The sequence below is a fragment of the Narcine bancroftii genome, chromosome 2, assembly GCF_036971445.1.
Source record: "Narcine bancroftii isolate sNarBan1 chromosome 2, sNarBan1.hap1, whole genome shotgun sequence".
Taxonomy (NCBI): domain Eukaryota; kingdom Metazoa; phylum Chordata; class Chondrichthyes; order Torpediniformes; family Narcinidae; genus Narcine; species Narcine bancroftii.
Window position 1 is genome coordinate 77337253 of NC_091470.1, and position 22195 is coordinate 77359447.

Consider the following 22195-nt stretch of genomic DNA (forward strand, 5'->3'; position numbering starts at 1 on the left):
TTCAAATTGAGAGTTCAACACTTTCAGGAAACAACTGATAGTGATTAATAGAAATACAAAATACTGTGGATAATATCAGTAAGAGGCTTCTCTCATTATGCAATAAAAGTTTAACATTTAAAAAGCCTAAAGAATATTTAAGAATTGCATTAAAGACCAATATAAAAATGAGATGTATTTATTCTTCAGAATATGATGATCTGTGCACTGCTGCACACCTGGATGAAGGATATAGCAAAGAGGCATCATTTGTAGAAAACTAACTTGTGTATAATATGCAGTCTTTTCATGACCTGAAAATATCTTGGAGTGATCAACCAATAAAATAATTTAGTTATGTATTCATTTTTGTAATAATACAGAAAACACTGGCAACCATTTTGTTTATTTGAGTATGTATAAGTGACAAAAGAATATATGAGCCGATAATCTCTGTGAAATTAGTTGTGAGATAAATATTGGGAAAGGATAATGGGAGCACTCGATTCTTCTTCACCTAGGATTCACCAGTCAGCTGAGAGAGCCCTCTGTTTAGTGATTGCTGCTCTCCTACCTGCAATTACCAGTCAATGACACCTACTGCACAGTTGTTTCATCAAAAGCAAAGACAAAAATTCTTACTATTCACGCTGAACCAACTGTGGTTTAGTTGTTGCAAACTCACTGTGGGGATTTTTCCACAAAATCTATTTACTTAGAATGGTATAATTCTCAGTGTTCATTGTACTATCAATCCAATACATTCTCTTACAAGACCTCAACCTCATTCATGCTTGCTCCATAAACCATGCATTCATGAAGGACCTAGCCCCTCTGAATTGACAGGTCCCTAAGCTGTGGTCTTTATTGCTATGGACTAGACAGTGGTTCTCAACCTTTTTCTTTCCACTCGCATACTACTTTAAGTAATCCCTAGGCCATCAGTGCTCTGTGATTAGTAAGGGATTGCTTAAGGTAGTATGGGAGCAGGATGGTTGAGAACCACTGCTCTCGAGGGAATTGTTATTGAATGATTTTGTTTGAGAAAAATTGTCACTGGCCCATTTCCTTAGGAGTTATGAAACCGTGCACATAATGAGGTACGATTCAAACAGTGGTTTTCAAACTTTTTCTTTCCACACACATATCCCACGTGAAACAATCCCTTATTAATCACAGGGCACCGATGGCCTAGGGAATAATTAAAGAGGTCAGTGCGTGGAAGGAAAAAGGTTAAGAACCACTGGACTAGAATCTCGGAGTGTAGAAGAACATCTGTCGATTCCTGTCCAGTTCGTCGACGCCCTTCTCACTGAAAATGCACGTCCTGTCCCAGAAATGTATTGACAACTGCTGAAGCCCACCCCGCCAACCACCCCCCCCCCCCCACCAACTCGACCCACACGCAGGCTCACCAGCTGTCAAAACTCTTCGGCAGTTTGGAATGTCTAGGAACCTCTGTGACAGACTAAAAAACTGGTAAAAAACAGTGAGCACATTGCAACACAAACAATTCGCAAAGGAAGTTGAAAGTCAGTAACTGGACATTTAAATTAGCAATGAAGTGCTTCTAACTCGTCTTTTGAAAAGAACTGGAGGTTGAAATGAGTGGGCTCGCTGCACCCACATGGCGTGGGCGACGGGGCGACTTCAGAGAGCATCCGTTCCCGCCAGAAGCGCTGGGAAACTGGATGAAATTGACGCGCTGCCCTCGCTACCTCCGTCCAATCCCAGGCAGGCTGGCAACCCGTCGGGCAGTGCCAGTCGCCCGGATACTTCCACTGGCCCTTCCTTCCACAGTGTGACGCCACTGGCTTCGCATTTGCTTGGGAAGGCTGCCCACCCTCAGGACCGGACAGTGCATCGTCAGGAGGAGGTTGAAGCCAAGGGAACCCCCCCACTCCCACCCCGCGGCGGCGTGGCTCGTGTTGCAACACTCGAGGCGAGGCAGAGGTGATCGCGGAGAGCTTGGGGCTGGGCTTCCAGCAGGTGCCGCGGCGGCTTCTGGAGCAAGAGGCTGAAACCGGAGCTCAGAGCGGGGGCGGAGGGGGTTGTTCGAGAGATGGGTAGGAACGGGTCGATGGGTCAAGGTAGGGTCGGCTAGAAGGCCCCGGTTCACCCTGCGACGGGACGGGGGAGAGGGGGCACCCACCACCACCACGCCCCGCCTTCGGTGCTCTCAAACAGCCGTTGATCGCATCAAACGGGCTCAAGCTCGGACCACGCACCCTCCTCGTTCCTTCGGGACAAGGGCCCGCAAGCACCAAGTCCTGGCTCACTTTGATGGCGGTGATGTCACGGACCTTGATTGTGTGTGGCGGGCGGCACGTGGTGCGCTCCAAAACAAGCTCAGATCGGCTCTGCCCAGCATTGTGGCCGGACCGCCGGCCGTCCTGGCTTTGTGTGTGATCTTCCGCAGAGCGGTAACGCGAAGCTCATGTTCGCTGCGGACGGGGACGGGGAGGAGGGGGGCAACAGTGCTCGCTGGATAAAACAGGTGGAGACTGGTTAGCGTGTTTACTGTACGTCCGGGTGGAAAGTGGGACAGCCCGTTTACTGCCGGTGTCCCGACGTGGCGCAGTCATGCAAAGGATGAGGTGGGGGGGGTGAAGTGATGCTGTGCAATGCATCGCACCGAGACTTTTCTGGGCAGTTTTAAAAAAAAATCTCCTTCAAGTAACAGCGCATGTTTCTGGAATCGTATTCGCTCACTTGACTTTGATTGCACTTTATTTTCATGTTTTTGATCTCCAGGTCCTTGGCCGTTCCGATAAGGGACGTGTGGACGTGTGCGTGATTTGCAGATTGTTGCATTCCAACTCGCGGTGAAGTCACGTTCCCGGAAGCGGAGCATGACATGGGGTTTTTTTCTCGCTCTCTCTCTCGATGCCATTAAACTCTTCCAGCATTTGGAGTTAACGCCGCTTGGGGGGATGGCAGAGAAAGGATGTTCTCAAAAATGAACTGCGTGCTGCGCCGCGTCTCAGCTGCCTGTAAACTTCGATTCAAGGTAATAGTTTCCAATGCAAGTGATGTCGTTTCAGCTGGTATCAGCCCCCCCTCTTTCTGCTAAAATGCGAAAGAGCTCGCCTGTTTTCAATATATTCTTGCATTTCTAACTTAAATGAGGATCGTGCGTATGTATTAGGTGCGTGCGTGGTGGAGACCGTATAGTGTCTGTTAATAGTCTTTCAAATGGTCTCTGAACTATGAAAGATGCAGAAAGCCTGTGGTTTCGTTTTCCTTTCCCAAGCCCGATTGAAATACGATTCTTCAGTGTGATCGATCCTTGCAATCGGGAAACGAACCTCCTGATCGCCTGCCTGAGTTCGCATTCCTTCCAGGAAGAAGGGCTGAGCTTTTTTTTTAACGCGGAGCGAGAAGGTGATCTATTTGGCTTGGGAAACCCTTGGCTGAATCCCCACGCACTCCTCGCGGGGTGCACTTTCTGCGCACACCCTGTCCTCTCCCGAGTGTCTCCGCCTCCCTCATTATTTAGCCATGATCGCGGACCATATGGCAACCGTTACTTTTACTTTTGTTATGCAAATCTAATTTTTCTTTTGCACACGTAATATTGCCCACCGGAAAAAAAAACATGGCGCAGGGCAAGCCGGAGCTGGGCTGAAAAGTTGCTGCTTTTGGAGAGGAGGAAGCAACCAAAAAAAAACATCTATGCGAAATACAGCTCTCCGTCTAGTCTTGGTGGATGTGTCAGTGCGGGAGCCCCAGGTCAGTGTCAGCCTGTCACTCAGCGACTGGATGCCCGGGGATCAGGGTTCGGCGCGCGGCGCGGACTGGTTCTGCGAGGCGTTGCGCTGTTTCATGACATGCACTGGCCTCGACAAACAGTTTTAAGAACGGACCGTGTCCGCCACGGATGCAATGCAGCGGAGCGGGGGTTTCGACCCTCTCAAGTTTCCGGTTCTTTTAAAGAAGGGGGATATTTTGAGAACAAATGGCCGGGTGGGGTGATGGAGAGTGATTGACGGGCCGCGACGCGCGCGGTGGCGGTTGGCTCCGGGATCGGGCCAGTTGGGCGTCCCAGGAGCTCCCCCCCCTCCCTCCCCTGTTTACTTCGGCGGCCGCCGCCCTCTCGCAGGTCTAAGAACCGGACGCTTGGGGCTGGAGGCCGTCCTTGCCGCCCGCCGTGGGAAGTCCCGGCCCGGAGCCAGAGGCCGGGGCTGCGATGGGAGGACGAAAGGGCAGCGGCCTAAAGTCATCGTGACCCCTCACCCCTTGTCTCCTGCAACCCCGAGCGGAACAGGGTGGGGGGGAGGGGGGGGGGGGAAGGACATTGAGAAATCCAGGGAGCAATGAGGGAAATAGCGCTCGGACCCAAACGAAAGCATAGGCGAGGAAGGCAACGAGAGGACGATGTGGAGTGGGGAGGACTTGCTGGAAGAGTTGAAGGAGAAGGTCGGCAGGATCTGGGGTGCAAATGAGAGGTGCAGACGCACAGGTGGGCAGGTTGAGAAGTTGCTGGAGCGATGGGGGATGAGATCGAGAAAGAGCCTCCTGTTAAGCATGTTGAACCCCCATTTTATTTGCGTTATCAAGAAGGGAAAACCAAGGATGGAAGTGGAGGAAAGGAAGGGAGGAAAAAGTGGAAGGTGGGCAATGGGAAGCTGAAAAGGGAAGAAGTAGGAGGACATGCCAGGGAACGGTAGAGGGGAAAGAGTAGAGAAGAGGTCTGATAGATGAGAGAGAAGAGTGCATGGATTTGAGGAAGTTGGAATAAGACATTTGAAACCAAGAGATTAATCGTTTGGGGTTGGTAAAGGTAGAGGCTGCAACCACAAAGATGAAATCCATCAAGCTGCAGAGAAATGAAGATGCAGGATGGAAAGGAATTGGAGGAAAAAAAGAATGCTGTGTGGGCTCATTACTGATTTTTTTTCTTAAATCAAGGATGCAGTGTGACAAATGCAATCCTGCCTAATTGTATCTTGAAGCAGAAAGTCCATTGACCTGTGCGTCAACTCCTCAAATACACAGCCAAGTACTCTTTAAATATATTTTTCCTCTACAATATTTTCAGGGAGCAAATCCCTGTCTCTTGGCTGCACAATGGGTGGGGTTTTAAACAAATAGTAATTTTCCCTTCTACCAGATACTTCAAAGGTGTATCTACTTATTTTGGACCCATCTGGTAAGGGAAAAAGATCCTTCCTATTTGCTCTGGCAAGACTCTCATGGTTTTTTTTAACACCTCATTGAAATGTTCCCTCAAATTCTCCTTTTCCAAAGAGAACAATTCTTTTTTATCAAGTGTGTTCTCATAACTGCACCTTTCCAATTCTGACTTTGAACCCACTCCAGTACTTTGTGCAATACTAGCTCTGACCTAATAATCCTATAAAATTCTAGTATTTGAAGTATAACAACTCTAACCACCTTGTCTTGCTTACATTTATTTCCTCTATGTGCACAGTATCCCACTATTTAATCTTTACTGCACAGATACAAGTGTCTTGTCTAATTTTTCTGGAATAAATTCCATTTGTTCATTTTCTGCCAACTGAATAATGTTTCAGCAACCTAAAATGATCCTCCTCCCTGTCAAACACTCAGCTAGTTGTCATATTTCATTCATTTTTAGAATGTTGATATTATTCACAATGAAAGGAATTGAGTCTCTGGCCCCCAAACAGCTTACTTAACCATTTCTGTGGGCCTGGAGTTGCACAGAAGCTGGATGAAGTAGGCAGAATATATCCCTGATTTAAAAAAAAATCAGTTTGCCAACTAAATTTAACTTCGACAGCTGCTGTGGAAGGATTTGAGCTCTGGTCTGTGGATCATAAGTTCATACTCCTCTGATAACTATCACTGCTACCTTTTCTAATCACCAGCAAACTTCTTTCTCAGAAGAAATAGCAGAAAGAAAGCAAAGCTATCATGAGGGAAGAGGTGGGTAAATGGATTAGGAAGGCAGAAGAACAAATAAAGAAAGAGTAGAAATGGAGAAAAGAAAATGAACTAAGAAGGGAGAAGCCCTAAATAAAAAAAAAAATAGATGATGGAATACAAGAAAAAATAGAAATTGGGGACAAGAGAAAGGGAATGAGGGTAGGGTGGCAAACCAGATGTAATGAAGGTGGGTAGAGGTCCCGAAAGCTCTGTGATTAGAGCACAGATTTTGTCAACAAGGAGTCCTGAGTTAGTTTATCGCTGGGACTTCATTTCTGTTAGGGGCACTGGACAAAGTGGTGCCTTTGTGTCTTACAGTAGACAAAGTTAAAGAATTTCATGTATGTGGTATTGTGTGACAATATGAAACCTTTACCTTTATTTACATTTGGTGTAAAGCAAATTGTTTATGACAGGGAAGAAATGAAGGATCAACAGGAATGAATATAAAAACATGACAAAGTTTCGGGACCAGTAACTGACAAGGGGTGGGAAGAAAGCAGATATGGGAGCTTGTGAAGCAGGGAAAGGTGAGATGGAAAGTTAAGGGAGAAATTGGTGGGCGGAAACAAAAACTGAAAAATCATCTGGGGACGCAAGGCTAACAAAAGAGCAAAGAGAAGCTAAAATTAGTGTGACAAAGGTAGGAAAGAATTATCAAGAGTCTGATAATTAAATTGAAGGATTCAATGAAGAAAATTCTTTTTTAAAGAATAAATCTGGAAAATGTGATGTACAGGTGTTTGTGATGTGTATGAAACAGGAAAAATAGGAACAAAATAGTAAATCGAGGGATGATTAATTATTTCTGTGGAAAGAATTCGCTGAAGTTAAAGATGACTTGTTTAAAAGATGAAGACTTTAAAAAGGAAGATGTGAAGAATAAATGGGGGGGAAGGAAGGAAGGGAGAGGAGGAGATGGTGTAGATAGGAAATGAGCATCATCTTCACAGAAGAGGGGAGCGTATTGTGGAAGGACACGTGCATCTGATCAGAAATCGATAACACCAGATCCTGGAGTGACCATGCATTTACTTTGTATGATTTGGTGAAACTGCAAGAGATGTAGAAATCAGGAGGGTGTTGGGGTGAAATGGAGAAGCATTTTCTTTTGCCCGGCTCTTTCCTGTCATGAGCTGAGGTGCTGAAATGAGGTCTGGTAGAAGCAAAGCAAAATGATGGCTTACTGCTGTGATCTTTGGCTTTGAGATGATAAAGATATATTTATTGTTCTGGGAAGAATGTTGATCTAATATGAACTGTGTTCCCTGTTTGTGAGGATATTGAAAGCAAAAGCTGGATGATGGTTGATTGAAGCTGCAATCTTGTTTCTTCAGAATAACAAAAGTGAGGTTAAGACGGTTTTGGTGCAGCATAATTATGATGGTTTGGAGACTGGCAGGGTGATTGCCAGAGGGATCCTTTTGGGATGATTGATACTGTACTGCATAAGTGATCATGTGGGTTGTGCATTAATGGTGGAAAAGGCAACATGTGAGTTGAGGAAATTTAGTAGAGAATCAGTAGCATGAAAGCGTACAGTGAGTTTTGAGAATGCAACAAAGCTTTGTGCAGAATGAAGATGTTACTTTCAGTAGGAAAGACACTGGAGTGGGTTGCAGTATTTGAAGATGTATTGGGAGGGAGCAATAGCATTTGTAATTCTCTCCAGTAAATGTGACAGGGTGTACAATTGGGTTGATTATCAGAACCATGCTACAAATACTGGTATTCAAGTGGAAAGTGCATGTGGATAATATTTTTCCTGTTTTGAATGTTTTTAATTAAACTCGAAGCATTAAGTTTTAGAGTGGGAGTTGGAGAGGGAAGGAGCAAATTATTCTCTATTTTCAAAGATCTGTCGTGTGTAGAAGTAAACTGGATTCCAGTGGAGTCTCTATGTTAAGAGGTTGGGCAAGATCATTGAAATTTAATAGAGACAGAAATTTTGGATGTCCAGAATACTGAAAGTAACTTGTTGGAAGACTAACAACCAGTAAAGTTCAGCAGCAAACATTGGGAAGACTGAGGATCAGAGAAAAGGGTTAAGTGTATGTATATTGGGATGGAGTGATACAGAAATGTAATTACAGGAAAGTGGGTCACTCAGCTCCTGAAGCCTGTATTGGTATTCAATTACACAATGACTGTTCCATTCATTTGTCTTGGTTTTGCAATCCCCAGTGCACAATCTCAGGTTTGAAATCTTCAATTGATGCGAGTTCATGAAATGCAGGAGAGAAAATGTGAGTAGTGTTGGTTCCCATCTTTTTGGTAAGGTGTTTTGTTTGTAAATTACGAAGGGTTCATTGAAAGAAGTTTTTAATTGTATCAATTGGTGTGAAAGAGTTTAGTGTGGGCAGCTCTGTTTCTTGAAGGAAAGTGGAAGATTGGATTACAAGTGGGGCTTGGATAAGGGGTAGTGGGGGTGAAAATGAGAAGACGGACTTTCGTGCCATTATTTACCTTCCCTCTGAATCTGACTGCACCTGATTACAATAGTGAGATGGAAAAAAACTGTGGCATTGGGAGAGGATATTTCTTGTGTTTTGGAGCAGGGAAAAAATAAAATGAGTAACAGAGAGGACTTCAATGAAAATAAGAGAGGAAGGAGGTGGACAGGGGAGAATGCAGAAGTAGAAATACTGCTTACAAGGAATCATGTGAAATCCAAAAGGCTTTCAAGGTGCCCCATGAGGTTGAAAAGAGAAAGTAATTTAATGGAATGCCAAGGTAAGAGATTTTATGGAATCACTGTGAAGTTATATAACCATATAACCGTTCATCTTGGAAAGAAATGTAACTAAAATTTATATGTGAAATATTGTAGAATGTTTGGGGTGGGGTGAGGAAAGAATGAAGCTATGCCTTTGTATAAAGGCTTGGTGCTGTCCGATCTGCCAGTTACCAGCTTCATATAAACTGCTGATTGCTTTTCAACCATTTGCTCCACTGGGCCTTACGTAAATCTAGTTGAAGTGTGTGTTTGATTTGAATGATGTGCAAGTCAATTTTAACAGAACAGGAAGTTGAGTAAGTTTTTTAAAGAATGCTGTTAATCTATTCTCTACTTCCATACTTTTTGCCAGAAGTCCAGATTTAAAAAAAAAATGGTTAGTGTGTGCTGGGTGGGGTCCAGCGTAATTATCATGCACAAATAGAGGTTGTGGAGTAAACCAGCATCTTCAGAAAAGTGTCAGGTCTGCACTCTCGATTAGAGCTGTGGCACAATATCTGATCGGCTTCAAATGGTTTCTTATCTTTCAGGATGAAAGTTTAAGGCAGAGGTCTGAGTGCTCACCAAGTGTAGGGAAGGATTGTGCCCTTGATTCATCTGGATGGGTTGTAACGAGTTCCTCGTGTTACTCTTTCATTTTTATTTTTAAAATGACTACCTGGATTGGATAAAAACTTTAAAGCTCAATTTGGTGTTCTAATATTTTACTCTGCTCAAGATCGACAAAAATCAAGTTCCTAAGCTTCTGGGGTCAAAACTTGTGCAATTGCTTGTGAATATATTTTCCAAATTTTGTAAGACCTGTATCCTTGTGATGCTTTCTTTGTTTCATTACCTTGGATTTGTTGTCCAACTCTTCATGTATTGATCAATTTTCACATTTCCTTTTGTTATTTAACCTTGCATGGTCAGTCTATTTAACATCAGTGGTTTGGGGCAATTTTGCGGTTCTGTCTTGTAGATGAGATTCCTTTATTGTCATGTACTAATGCGCAAAATACATCAACTTTTGCCTCCCAGAAAAGCACACCAAGAGGCATTATTAGCATTGCTTAGTGTCTTCAAACAATTAGAGAAAGAGAAGCAGAGTCCCTTTGGAGACGCAAGCCCCTTTTTCACTGGCACCTTGTCCCAGGAATTGACGGCCAATTTACTGGTTAAGGGTCCAGTGGAAAAATGAATCATCGGCATGCCGGTGTCAGATCACGCCAGGGATTGACAGCCTCGACCCCTGGCATTCCTGGAGTCAGCTGATCCCAGCATACCGATTAACCCAGTGAAAAAAGGACAAGTTGCATCCCGGTTGAATGGAAACTCTCCTATCCCCGGGGATGACTATGGTCAATGTGAAAGCAGGTAGTGTCCCTGTTAAAAGTGGCCCAGTGGAAACAGCAAAAACGGCTTTTTTTAACCAGGTCTAAACCTGGCCAACTAACTGGGATGCCAGTGAAAAATAGGCTACAGAGAATCTGTGGATTTGGGCAGACTCATTGTCCATTTCTTGTGATTGATGACAAAAAAAAGTCTAGCTGTCATAATAAGCCTGAACTGATGACACTGTTTCACTATTTCCAGCAATTTCTGATTTTTGTTTTATATTTTCTGTATTCTGAGTTTCTTTTAAATGCTAATTCAAATCTTAAATGTTATATGACATCCATTTTCTGGAGATCCCAATGAGCTGAACAGATCATCTAGTGAACATAGGCCAAACCTTAAAGATTTCTAAAAAGTGAAATGGCAGGTTATTGGAGGTTTACCAGAGTTGACCCAATTCCTAAACCAGTTGCACACAAGGCCATTTGTAATATTCTAAATATCACCCTTTCCTGGACAAATCCTGGCACATACCAGCTCAGGAGGTAAAGTGAAGCAAAATTGTACAATGCTGATAAAGGTTCTTTGTTTGTCAAGGCTGCTGTCCTTGTGTAATCTGTGACAGTTTGTAAATTTATTGATCAGAACAAGGCAATAACATGGTGAACATTAATGGTCAGTAATTGAGATGCTATCAATTGAAATTTTGGTGGTTGATAAGAGGAGAATTCATTTGAAATGATCTGCTGCTGTGCTTATTCAGGACTATATAAAAACCTGTTTGTACAAAATGCAGAGAATCAGTTCAACTTTTTTTTTACGGTGGTGGTGGGGGGGGCGGGGGGGGGATTGAGGGCCAACTTTATCCATCCAACTTGCTGTGAATGTGAATAATGAGGGTCGATACTTGCACGTCGTATTGTGAACTAGAGCAGTGAGTTGTCTCACTGCTGTGCAGTCTAAACTTTTTCCTTTTCCAGAACCAAGTCAGTCTTTACCCTGGATCTGTTTGCAGTACACTCTTCTTTAGAATTCACAGGAAGCTCGTAGAATACACAAGATAATTCATTTTTCCATAAGAACAAAAATTCTCTGAAATTAACTGTAATCAGTTAAAGTAAATTGAGAGATAACAAAATCAAAATGTTCCAACAAATTAAGTAAGAGATTGCTTTGGGGCAAATGCTTAATATCCGCCATGAGTTCTGTATTAATTTATGCTGTTTGAAAGTGAATAAATGTGTTTTTGCATGCTACTGGTAGAGAGGTGCTTGAAAAGAAACATTTGGTTTGAAGACATTGTCCAAATGTTAGTAGTGTAATGACTTTAATCATGGAATTCATTAGAAATAATGGCATGCATGTTGGGAAACAATCTGTTTCTGTAGACTCTTGGTGCACATAAGTTAGAACATGGAACCAAACATTTTTTGCTGTCATCCTCCAGGTCAGTGGACACAATCCATGTCCATTGCCTTCTTTTCCTTTGGTCACTTGTACAAGTTTTAAATGTTGGGATGGACACTGTTTCAATGACAAATTTTGGTTGTGTGGAGTTGTACAGTTCTGCAATCCTCCTTGGAGAACAAAAGGTTTATCTAGAAATTTAATTCAAGAGAAGCTAGGAATGCTGGAATGTTTGTTTTGGAGTGGTAAATGAAGGATGTTTGACAAAAGATCTCTGGAAAAATATGCACATGGATGTCGTGAAACAATTTATGCAAGCATTTGGTTTCCCCCAGGAAGTAATGTCAGATTATGCTAACATTTAGCCCTTTCTTAGTCCTTTAATTTTATTTCCAAATAATTATTTCACAGATAAACAGCCACACTAATGACAGTTAGGCTTATATTTTATCAGGACACAGTATCTCTACTCTTAACTAAAATCAGCAAAAGTGGACTTTTTGGTTATCTCATTTGCTTTGCATATTCCTACTGGACTTAACTTGGATGCCCTCCCCACAGAATGATGGTTGTTCCCAGAGTAATTAAGTGGATGTGTAATGGTTTTTTTGGATATCACTAGGATGTGATCAGGAACTTGGAGTTTATTGTTTAACTCTGATTAATGCACTAATTCTGATATAAAGCTAATAAATAGAGACCAGTTCTTGGTTTTATCCCTACTGCTAAAATTGATTGCACCATAGATATGAAAGAAAAATGAAATGCATTTGTTGCCCAGTGATTCCTTATTAGGATGAACCTGTTGAAGTGTATGGGACAATTTGATTCAAACTTTAACCCAAGCTACTTGCAGTTATTTGCTTTGATGGTAAGCTGAACTGGCTCTAGTGAACCGTACATTATTAATATAAACTTTGTAGCATCATGCTCGATGTTGAATAATCTGCTGTCGGCAGTGTTTTTGTTTAAAAATGTTAAATTGATTAATGCACCACGAGGGGCTTACCTTGGCTGAATGTAAATTAAATAGGTGAATTGAAAAGGATGTATTGTATTGCTCAGACTCTTTGAACGAAAGTTTATTTAAGATGGAGTAAAGTTGCTGCCACCTGTAGAATGGTTTACACCAGTGGTTCCCAAAACTTTTCAGGATGCTGCCCCCTTGGTTCTCAGGCCACATCTTAGTGCCCAACTCTCCCGCATGCATGTAATGAACACTCATCACTTTCTTGGTATGAGGTCTACTGCAAATTTAAAAGCACAACTAATTTAACACTATAACAAGCGTATGCATTTCACAAATAAAACTAGTAGTAAACCAATTTATTTAGCAAAATGAAAGGGTTACATCTCATCTGTAACTACATTGTCTTCATAGTTTTAATGGGATGGATGTTTTTGTTGCAGGATATTGGCTTCTCAACATCAGACTGGAAGTCTTTAAGAAGCAGTCTTAGATCCCTGCGTTCAGTAATTTTCAGTTTCTTTCTTTGCTTGGAAAGAAGCTGGTGACTACTGAAGCCTCGCTCTACGAAATATGTAGGGACCACATTGCAGGGTAGTGGTCAGAATTTTTTTTGTAACCCAAAATCTTGATGTGATTTTTTTAAACAAAAACTTTGACTTCAGTTCAATGTCATTTTGGAATGAAATCAATTCTTCCTCCACCATTCCTGCTTCCTCATTGCTGATATCTAGGAATGCATAGTTCACCCAGTTTAGTATTTTAAGCAAAAAAAATCCTGAAATCTGTCAGACATGTCTCTATGCAGCTCATCCAGGTGTACATAATACACTTGAAGGTCATTGTCTAGTATGCTCTTCTCCTTCTCCAATTCAGAGAGGCTCGGAAATTGGAAGAGCTCACAATGGGCTATGCGATGTTTGAATAACTAACTTGGACAGAAATGTGGAGAGGGATGATTTGTCTTTGATAAGGTTAATCTCATTTCCTTGCAATTTTTGCAAAGTAACTTTGTTGAACTTTGTGAATACATCTGACAAGTAAGCAATGTCATGTCATGCTTGACATTTCTTAGTTTGTTGCAGAGAACAGAATTGGAGTCTTGGAAGAATTCAACAACTGTTTTTAAAAAGTGAATAGAAACGTCTTGGGCATTTTCCCTTTGACAGCCATCTAACTTCTATGTGCAACAACACGCGTTCAAAATCTTCACCATTCTCTGTACAAAGCTGTCTAAACAGTTGGAAATTGAAAGCATGTGCCTTGATTTTATTTACTGCTGTGATAACAATGTTTAATGATTTGTGAAGCCGACAATTTAGGTTTTTTGCGACCAGATGTTGCTTGTGGATTACACAGTGCACTGTAAACACACCAGGTACAGGAAGTAAAACATAAAAATCTGCAGATACTGTGGTTGTAGTAAAAAACACAAAGCTGGAGAAACTCAGCAGTTCAAGCAGTGTCCTTTTATATAGCAAAGGTAAAAATATATAACCAATGTTTTGGGCTTGAGCCCTTCATCAAGGTATAGGAAAATGTCAATAGGCATCTGAACAAAAGAGCAGGGGGAGGGGTGGTTGCAAGACAGGAGGTGAAAGGTGAAGGAGGGAGGAGAGGAGGAATGGCTAGGTAAAGGGAGAACTGGGAAGGGGAGAGGGGGAAGAGGAGAGCAGTTTGGCAGAAACTGGGAAAAATGATATTAATGCTGTCTGGAAAATTGGATGTTGTGCCTCCAATTTGCTGATGGTTTTGGTGGGACAGTACATAAGGCCATGGACAGACATGGGAGAGTGACAGAACTGAAATGGTTCGCTTCTGGGTGGCCTGTCTCTGGTGTGGATGGAGTGAAGGTGTTAAGCGATGCAATCTCAACATCAGAGAAACTGGGCACAATTTTGGAGAAGGCCTCAAAGGGAGCACCGGAAGGAGTTCAACGAAGCAATCTCCCAATTTGCGCCCAGTCTCTCAAGGTAGAGGTTCCCTTTGTGGCCTTCTCTACATTGGAGAGATTGGGCGCAAATTGGGAGATCACTTCGCTCCATCTGCACCAGTAACAGGACTTCCCAATAGCCAACCATTTCAATTCTGTGTCACACTCGTGTGTCTATCCATGGCCCTTGAGTACTGTTCCACCAAGAACACCTTCAAATTGGAGGAACAACACCTGATTTGTTATCTGGTCACTCTCCAGCCAGATGGCATTAACTTTCTGGTTTACTACCTTCTCACCTCTTCCCCCTACCCCTTTCCATTCCTCCTCACTCTCTCTACCCCTCCCCTAGCCATCACTCTTCCCCTTGATCACTGCTGTCCTCTTCCTCTCTTCTTCACCTCCTACTTGCGACCACCCCTCCCCCTACTCTTGTTCAGATGCCTACCAACATTTTCCCGTAACCTGATGAAGGACTCAAGCCTGAATCATTGGTTATGAATTTTTACCTTTGCTATATAAAGGACATTGCTTGACCTGCTGAGATTCTCCCGCTGTCATCGATGATGCCCCATCTGTTGCACAAGCAAGAATTTTCAACAACGTGAACTACTGACTCTCCTTTTTTTTAATCTGTTTCTAGTTGTCTTGCAAATAACAGTTCTTGAACTAACTAAACATAAGCAAGAAACAAAGATTCATTGCCTGGCAGAGTGGACTTGTCTAATTGTAAGCCAAATGCTTTTGTCCAAAGCATGTTGCCCAATGTTTTCAGCCATTTCATCCATTCTTCTTTGAAACCGTTAGCACTGAGAGGAATAGATTTAATCATTTGTTCAGGTGACTTGTGTAAGACTGTGCACAGAACCTCACTTTCTGATGGCAGAATAAGCTCTTGTATGAGGTTTATCAGATCTAGCAATGAGATGTTGTATGATGTACACAAACCATCACTGGATTGTTGTGAAGTGCTAGCAAACATATTTCCAATGGTTTTCCATTTCTGTAAGTTTTTGTCTGCTTTATCAGAGTGTATTTTCTTAAAATGTTCAAGAAGCCTGAAAGGTTTCATGTCTTCATTTGAAAAGACTCACTCACATTGGTTGTTCTTGGTTATTTGGTGCTGATACAGATCCATATTTCAGATATTCCACACTACACTTTTTGCTGTGCTGCGGCCATATTTTATTCTGCAACAAAAAACATAAGTTTATATTTAAAAAAATTCATGCCAATCACAAAAAAATGCAGCAGAAAAAAAAATAAGGAAATGTAATAGCAGTGCAATTACTAGGAAAAATTACATGACACAATAATACAAGTTGAAGTGTGAAACAAAAAAATATTTAAGAACTACTTAACATTAGAAATTCCAGTTATTGATAAATTCATAACAAAAACTAAGTTGTCTAGCCAGTAACACAGCGTGGCCTATATATGTATAACATGCATGATAGAACTTGTCTACCTTTCAAAAGTATTTAATTGCCCAGAGTGTATGGGTGGGCATCCTGAACAAAGTGCAGTTAGCATTAGCAGTTATTGCGTCGCTGTTACCGCACCAGTGACCCGGGTTGGTACATGATCTCCTCTTTGGTGTAGGTTTCCTCCCGGGTGTTCAGTTTTCCTCCTACCATTCAAAAATGCACAAGGGTGGTAAGTTAATTGGGCGGCACAGGCTCGTGGGCAGGAAGAGCCTATTTCTGTGCTGTATGTCTTTTTAAAAAAAAAAAGGCGACCACTAGCATGCTCTCTCAATCATAAATTTGACCATTTGATGTGAAGTAAAGTATGGGGTGGGGGGGGGGGTGGGTTTGGTGCCTTCAGACTTGTAGTAAGTGAAACATGAAAACTGCATTTGCTGGAATCTTGAGAAAACGATGAAAAATTAGTGGTCAGTTAAAGTGCTGGAGAAAACTCCGCCAAAGTGAAGTAAAATACAATCAATATTTCGGGCCTGACCTCTTCAACAGGAGGTCACTGGCAATCTTAAATCAGGTTTAAAGAATTATTGCAGACCCCCCCCCCCCAACATCCATCATACATCTTCAACCTGCTACCATCAGGTAGGAGCATCAAAATCACGAGAGCCAGGCTGGGAAATAGCTTATTCCCACATTCTGTGGGATTTGTGGAGTTCACTTAAATTGGTGCGGACTAGAAGGGCCGATATGGCCTGTTTCCATACTGTAATTGTTACATGGTTATATGTATATGTGCCTTCAATAAATTTATGTTAACACTGCCTGGTATACAAATCAATGAATATATCGTGTGCCGCTATAGAGGAGAAATGACTTAGCAAAGCATTTATAGCAAAAAAAAAGGTAAAAACTATGTAAATCATAGCAAACCACAGCAGAAAAACAAAAGGTAATATTGTGGGGTTCTCTCAATCATATCTTTATTATATTTAAATGAACATTACAAGACTGAAGATAATTTGCAATGCTTTCAAACTTAGGGCTTTGGCCCCTGCAGACGTGAAAATGCGATGATCACCAGTCCCCACGGTGTATGCTGTCTGATCTGGCTGGTGTTTGGCACTTGTCCTGACCATGTCACCAAGATTCAAACAAAGATTTGGACCACCCCCCTTTGGATCTTTCCACTGCCTCTAGGGGTGCAACACAGCCCACTTAGGAATGACTGGTTTACACTTTCAAGACAGGAGAGAGAAAAAGTTGTTGAGCTGAGTTTAGATTTGAGTTCCAGATGATAATCATCTTTATAAATATTGAATATTTTAAAAAGATTTTTGCTGTTGTGGATGGCAGGCATAATTCTAATTGATACCGACAGAAGCCTTCTTCTACCTGTCTTGTCTGATATCTTGTGTTCTGTACTGAAAATTTCCATTTTCTCTCCTGTGCATTTGTCGTGTTGCTGCTTTGATTGGAGTTTGGATATGTTTTAAGAAGGATGATTTTAAAAGGCTCATTAATCCTCTGATAATGTTGGGTGTGCAAAAGAGGTTTGCAAACTTGCTTAGATGAGTCCTTTCAGCAGTGGATTTCTGTCTTGAGTTTCATTCTTCGTGTGGCGCCATGCTATTGAGTGATTCATCTGAGGATCTTGACCTGAAATAAGAATGTTGTGAGAGATGCTGAAAGTCTTGCTTTCAGTCATTCTTGTTGCAACTTTGTGATGACTGTTAATTGTGGCTGCAAATTTTGCAGTTCAAGTTATCTGGGGTTCAGCTCACAGCTGAAACTGCACTCCAATTTGTGTAATAAATTGTGTTCAGTAAACACCTGATAAGTGTGTTGATTCGTATCCTGAGTTGGCCTTTTGTCTGGTTTGGCTTCTCCTGGCCAGTCCAGAAAATTTGCCAATTTCTGTTGCATTTTTCATATGCTTGTGTTCCTACTGCTGGAGAACAATGTTCCACTTTACCTCCAAGCCTTCGGACTCTAATCAGCTTTTTATTGTCATGAACGTGTCACAAAATTTGTTGTTTCGCAGCAGCATCACAGGTGGAAATATTTACATCAATCACCAGACCAAATAAATAAAAATAGTGTCGGAAAAAGAAAGTAAGGTCGTGCCTATGATTCAATGTTCATTCAGGAATCTGATGGAAGATGAGAAGAAGCTGTCCTTATGCCACTGCATGCTCGTCTTTAGGCTCCTGTACCTTTTTCCTGTTGGTAGCAGAATGAAGAGGTGGGGTGATGGGGGTCCTCGAGGTGCTTTCTTAAGACACTACCTCGTGTAGATGTCCTTGATGGAGTGATGTCACAGACCAAGTTAACAACCCTCTGGAGTTTTTCCTCTTTTCCTGAGCATTGGCAAGAATGGTATCCTTTGCTTGGGCAGAGTAGAGAGGTTGTTTCCCCACGGAAGGAGGGTCTTGGACAAGAGGGTTGACGGGCGTCAGCTGAGAACAGAGCAATCTCATAGCTTAGCGAGATGGTGATAAATCTATGGAATTTGTTGCTACAGGCAGTTATGGAGGCCAGGCCATTGGGTGTATGTAAGGTAGAGATTGATAGGTTCTTAATTCGCTAGGGCATCAAAGATTATGGGGTTAAGGCTGGGCAGCGGGGCTGAGTGGGAAAATGGATGGGGTCATGATTTAATGGCGGGGTAGTCATGAGGTCTGTTTCTGCATTGTGCAGGGAGGTGGGACTAGAAAGGGGTGTTTGGTTCGGTGCGGACTAGAAGGGCCTAATGGCCTGTTTCCGTGCTGTAATTGTTATGTTATGTTAATTGCCACATGGAGAAAAAGCTGAAGAGAGTGATTATAGATTACTGGTCAGATAATTGCTTTCAAAAGTTGTTTGCTTCAGTGAGGAGTTAACAAATAAAAACCATTTTCTTTTTAAAAATGTTTCATTTACTTTAAAGTGTGTGTCCTACATAACCATGGTTTATTTGATTAGCTTTGTGATTGGTCTTGGGGTTAAAAAAAAATCCCTGTAGACTTGTACCTGGTGGATGTGTTGACATTTGTTATCTTACCTGTTTTTTTTAAAATGGAGTGGTGAGCAGGTTGTAAATGCCTGATGGTGTGTTGGCATCTTGGGTTGAAAGTACATGCGTTATAGTATAGAACTCAAAAGTTTAAAACGTGTGGTTTGTTTTTCTTTTAAAAACTAACCTTGCAGATGAGAAATTTAAAGGAGAAACTTGCAATTTTCTGGAATAAGGAAATTTTTCTCTTGGCTGAGGCAGATGTTTCATTTGATGATATGACGATCCCCACTGGCACAAAGAGTAGGGGCCCCATATTGAGCAATTGATCACTAGGCATTGCTTCAGAGAGATCTAATGTAATTTGTCCTCTGCTTGGATCCATCTCTAGTGGGCGTGAAGCTCAAGAAGTCATAAGGTACCAGAAAATTCCACCTGCTTTTTTCTTTCATTTTTCACATGGGCCTATTGTAAGCTGTTGAGTTGTGCGAGTTCACTCAGAATAGTTAATCTCAAGTCATACATCAGCCATACTGGATAATGGTGATATGGTTCTTTATTAAGGATGTCAGTGAACCAAGTAAGTCTTTTTCACAATCCAATAAGTTTATTGTTACCATTGCTACCTCAGATTTAAAAAATTGCTAGAGTGATACCCAGCTCCCTGAAAATGAATAATTTGAAAGAACTGGTTTTTCTTCATAACAGAAGAAAGTATCTGCATCACTAATGTAAGGGCAAAATCTGGAAATTCTCAGCAAGTTGGACAGCACCTGTAGAAAGAAAAACAAATGAAAGTTTCATATCCATTACCTTCACAATAACCCCCAGACAACCTGAAAAGATTATCGGACAGTTTTCACATTGTGATTTATGGGAGTTTGCTGTGCACAAATAGATGGTTTTTTCCATAATCGCAATTTGATAATGAGCACCTTGAGGTCAAGAATCCCAAAACAAATTCATCTTGTTCTCTCAACTTGTGCAGTCATTTGATTATACTCCTTTTATTATTCTTTATTCTTTTTTGATAATTTGCATTCTTAAACTTTTTTTTCTCCTCCTTCTCACTCTGATTTCCAAAACACTGATTTCTTTCCCATCACCTCTGTGTAGCTCATCGAACAACTGGACTTTGTGAGAGCCTGCATCCAGACCTTGTCATCACCATGCAGGAATTGGAGAATACTGAAATATTTGGAAACTGGAGTTGTTTTGGGGGTTTTTTTGAAGAGGCATTTGGGAGCACACATGCTAAAAGTGGTATTGATTTATTGTTGAGTTATTAACATCGGCCCTAAAATCTCACACTCTAAAATATGTGTGCTTTAAGTTGTGTGATTTGCCTGAATCTTGAATGGTTGGGTGTTTCCTGGTTTCTGTGTGGTCTGCATGACCTGATGTCAGGTGGTCTGTTCGGAGAGGATGTGGGCTAGGTAAGCTAAAGCCACATTAGATTGGAGACTCCCTTGGGATGAGGTCATGTGATGTGGGGTGAGCTCATGCAAATAAAGACCAGCTCTGAATGCAGAGTTTGTGTGAGATCCAGCCTTTTTTTTTCCATGCCCTTTTTCGTGTTTGTTTGGAGAGATTACACTTTATAGATGGACCATGACCTGCTTGTACAGTTGCTTAAGTTGTATCGCGTTACCAAACTGACCTGAGCATTTCAGTAAATTTGTTTGGTGCATAATGTTTTTATTCTGTGTTTACCCTCGCCTGTTAATTGATCATGGAATGTGCTTGCACAAGTTGTTGATCTGTATAGAGAGTTCAAACAAATATAATCTTTGGCTGAAATGCTGTTAGGTATTTAAAATTATCTTACAAGAAAATTAAAGCATATTTTCTGAAGTATATCTATCACTGTACAAATATTAAGTCAAGATTGTTGGAGGGTGGGGGGAAGGGGGCCACAGAGAGAGCCTGGTTTCTATCTGATTTGGCAACTGTGCCATTTCATTAAGTGGCCTGTCACATAATTACTGGTACCTGAACTGCGTTTTCTTGCTGCTCAATATATTTTTCTGGAATTAATTTTCATTGAAGCCTAACAACCATGAACCACAAGCAATAAAGTGAAGTAAATGTGCTCCAGATTTGTCAAACTGGCTGGGCAACAAGTTGACAAATGGTGAATGGCAATTTATTACCATCACATTGTTGTCCATTTTGTCACCATTGGTTAATGATTTCTACTTTGGAGACTGAACACTAGTTTCTGGACAGCACAAGCATATAGTTGAGGCCACAAATCTGTGGAAATGCTACCACTCAAGTGTTTCATATAAAATAATGCTTCTTTTCCTAGACATAAACATTGGTGACTTATTCAAACTTGGGTCATTCAAAACATTTGTAAGTTTGGGAGTACCATTGATAATGAAGGAAAATTGCAGTAAGTTTATATTTGGCAAAGACCAAGTAATTGGTTGGGGGATAAATATGAGTTAGTGGATAGGAGTAGAGTATCCTCTGACCTCTCTAGAATAGGATCTTTGTCTATTTATCCCCTTGTGGTAGGGTAAGTGTGAATTGAGATTTTAATGCTTTATGTACTATGATCTGTCCAGAAGTATAACATTTACTAATTATTGTACTTGAGAGCAAGCCAGGATGATATGTTAAAGCTCTGGAACTATGAGTCAAACCTTAGAATTGAAGGAGAATGTTGCCTCTGGTGAAGCAGAGAACCTCAAAAGAGCAGCTTCTTGTTTCTAAAGTGGTGCAATCAGTCCATGTATTAGTCAAAAGATGGTTTCCTCTTAAATGGCGGACTGGAGGATAAGCGTCGCAGTTTCACCTTGGAAGCAAAACTAAGTGATGTATAGTATTTGACTTTGGGTTTTGACCTGCAGGTGAATTCTTTCAACTTGCTTTAATTTATTAATATTGGAGCTTCACAATAAGGGCTTGAGAAATTATGAAAGGGATGGGGTAGAAGCAAAGCCTCTCAGTGATGTTCCAATCCCAAGATACTTTGTGTTTTTTTGTTAAAAGTATCAAGGGAAAATTTAGTTTCAACTAAACTGTTGAAGAGCCAGCAGAAACAAGAGAGATTAAGCAGTTGGGCAGATAAATGACCAAAAACATTTTAACCAGGAGAAATAAACAGAACTGATGGTTCGGTGAGTAGGCAGCTTGTCTTTGGATACAGCTTTTGAGTTCTAATCAACATGTAAGAATTCAGAAACGGGGGCGTGGCAAGATGGCGTAGAAGAAAGACGTGTAATTCCATCTTTCCCCAGCCAGATTCTTAAGTACCCGATTTAAAAAATTACAAAAGTGGTTAAAAGGAGTATTTACAGCTTTCTGAATAAGTGATTCAATATGGCTACTAATGTGAAGAAATCTAAAGATCAACTTCAGAAAAAACTACCTTATAAAGGTCTAGAAGAATTGAGGCCTACCCGCACAGTTAAATCCAAGGAGTCGTCATTGGGAGCCTCCAAACCTCAGAGAACTCCTGCAGTTGCAAGATGGTGCCAGCACATTGGTAAGCTTGGCCGTTGCTGACTCACGTGCA

The 22195-nt window shown here is 41.6% G+C and overlaps 1 protein-coding gene and 1 long non-coding RNA gene across 15 annotated transcripts in view; one reads left to right on the forward strand and one right to left on the reverse strand.

Annotated features, from left to right (window-relative positions):
* The window catches only part of LOC138753771 (uncharacterized), an 88587-nt gene extending 86030 nt beyond the window's left edge, over positions 1–2557 (reverse strand). For 2 of the 3 annotated variants that reach the window (XR_011351421.1, XR_011351419.1), the window contains exon 1: positions 2132–2557. This is a non-coding gene — a long non-coding RNA (uncharacterized lncRNA). The remainder of the gene's footprint in view (positions 1–2131) is intronic. The other variant, XR_011351420.1, reaches the window with a different exon arrangement.
* The window catches only part of bahd1 (bromo adjacent homology domain containing 1), an 83117-nt gene continuing 62663 nt past the window's right edge, over positions 1742–22195 (forward strand). For 2 of the 12 annotated variants that reach the window (XM_069917154.1, XM_069917165.1), the window contains exon 1: positions 3596–3711. In XM_069917154.1, the coding sequence (XP_069773255.1) occupies positions 3689–3711 (23 nt within the window). In that variant the 5' untranslated portion in view covers positions 3596–3688. Of the gene's footprint in view, positions 1933–1982; positions 2070–2236; positions 2403–2423; positions 2477–2733; positions 2990–3595; positions 3712–4261; positions 6536–8076; positions 8139–8450; positions 8626–22195 lie in introns of those variants that run through there. The other 10 variants (XM_069917156.1, XM_069917158.1, XM_069917155.1 and 7 more) reach the window with 10 other exon arrangements.